Source organism: Diaphorina citri, unplaced genomic scaffold (assembly GCF_000475195.1).
Source record: "Diaphorina citri unplaced genomic scaffold, Diaci psyllid genome assembly version 1.1 scaffold9884, whole genome shotgun sequence".
Lineage (NCBI taxonomy): Eukaryota > Metazoa > Arthropoda > Insecta > Hemiptera > Psyllidae > Diaphorina > Diaphorina citri.
The window spans coordinates 1-2,143 of NW_007387258.1; the positions used below are offsets into that span (position 1 = coordinate 1).

Consider the following 2,143-nt stretch of genomic DNA (forward strand, 5'->3'; position numbering starts at 1 on the left):
GGACCTCACTTACCAGCAGGAGGCTGCGATGTAAACTTGATAGCTATCTGTAGCAGAGACATGGGGAAGCCCGGATGAGGTTCAGTAGTAATCCATACTCGGAAATCTGGATGGCATCTTTCCACTCGGCCCAGATAGCCGAACAACTCTGTCATGTATTCCAAACCCAAGTGACAGTTTTGAAGCAATGCCCAACCACCCTGCAACCAAGTGGAAAGTTCATATGAATTTTCCTTCGAATATGAAATCGAAAATTAACCTTTTTTCCAATAGGAAATTGATCTAATAACCAAATTCTTTGCATTTGTAAACAAAAATTAACTTTTTTTCATTATTATTTTTAATTGTAGCAACTTTATGAATTCAGCACGAAGCAGAATTCAGCACGAAGTATCTGATGTTGATTTTTTTTTATTTTTATTATTGGTGTTGGACTCAATACACAGCTACACCTTATTTCCTTATATGTACTTATATAAAAAAAAGATTTCCTCAAGTTAGGCGGATATTTTCCTGTGATATATCCTGTGTTATGTATAAGTGGGTTTACCTGGACTATAATTGCAGCAACTTTATGAATTCAGCACGAAGCAGAAGAGTATCTGATGTTGATTTTTTTATTTTTATTATTGGTGTTGGACTCAATACACAGCTACACCTTATTTCCTTATATAAAAAAAAGATTTCCTCAAGTTAGGCGGATATTTTCCTGTGATATATCCTGTGTTATGTATAAGTGGGTTTACCTGGACTACAAACGCGTCAATCAGCTTCCTAGCATGGATCTCCTGAGCTTGTCCCATACTGATAGACTGACAAATACACAGCTACACCTTATTTCCTTATATATAAAAAAAGATTTCCTCAAGTTAGGCCGATATTTTCCTGTGATATATCCTGTGTTACGTATAAGTGGGTTTACCTGGACTACAAACGCGTCAATCAGCTTCCTAGCATGGATCTCCTGAGCTTGTCCCATACTGATAGACTGACACGGTATTCTCAGCTTCCTAGCGAGGGTTTCTATCTCTACGGTAGGATCTGATCCCATACTGAGGAAATTGACCAGGGGAGTCCTAGGCCTGGACTCGAACACCATGGCTTCCATGTTAAAGATAACAGGGTCGGCAAACTGAGCGCCCAGTGACTGAGTGATGTACTTCTTGGATTCCATCAGGGTGCGGTCAGGACACCAGGCTCGCCCATACTGAGGAAATTGACCAGGGGAGTCCTAGGCCTGGACTCGAACACCATGGCTTCCATGTTGAAGATAACAGGGTCGGCAAACTGAGCGCCCAGTGACTGAGTGATGTACTTCTTGGATTCCATCAGGGTGCGGTCAGGACACCAGGCTCTGAAATAATAATTACAATTGCATTTCATAAAATAGATTGGAATATACTCGTTTGTTCTGCTGGGATAGGACTGAAAAGTCCCTTCAACCCCATAATCCTGCAGTAGACTACTACTATTACTGTGGTCAAATTCTCAAGTTATATTGAGTATAAAATTCAATACCTCGGCTGGAATTGAACCCACGCCCCCTTGTTTACCAGGCGAGCTTCTTTACCACTACACCACCGAGGCAGGTATTATAATATTTTTAGTCTTGTATGTGGTTTGTGTCGTAGCTTACACATCCTGCGCAGTAGGCTACTACTATTACTGTGGTCAAATTCTCAAGTTATATTGAGGATGAAATTCCATACCTCGACTGGAATTGAACCCACGCCCCCTTGTTTACCAGGCGAGCGTCTTAGCCACTACACCACCGAGGCAGGTATTATAATATTTTTAGTCTTGTATTATGTGGTCTGTGTCGTAGCTTGCACATCCTGTGGGTGATAAGAGGACACAACACTTCCTATTTAGGAGCTGGATCAACACGAGAACACCAGAAAGTAACCCGTTGAAATATTTGCAATCGATATTTGTTGACCACTTTAACCTGTTTGTTCTGCTGGGATAGGACTGAAAAGTCCCTTCAACACCATAATCCTGGTTAACCACAATGCTTACCTTACGATAAGGAGGCGATAGAAAGGTTTGAGTGCGTCGTATTTGGGAATAACTTCTTCCTCTGGGGCAGCTTTGCCGTACCAGATCTTCCAGTTTTTCTCGTTATTTTTCACCTGTAATAGGA

At 41.3% G+C, this 2,143-nt stretch overlaps 1 protein-coding gene across 1 annotated transcript; it reads right to left on the reverse strand.

The window, feature by feature from the left end:
• Nucleotides 1-13: 13 nt before the first annotated feature.
• LOC103522639 (dynein heavy chain 8, axonemal-like) lies at nucleotides 14-1,354 on the reverse strand (the record flags this gene model as incomplete). The annotated part of the gene is made up of 3 exons (XM_008487734.1): nucleotides 14-200; nucleotides 923-1,207; nucleotides 1,252-1,354. Coding segments are annotated over 3 exons (575 nt in total), but the record flags the coding sequence as incomplete, so codon positions are not given.
• Nucleotides 1,355-2,143: the final 789 nt, after the last annotated feature.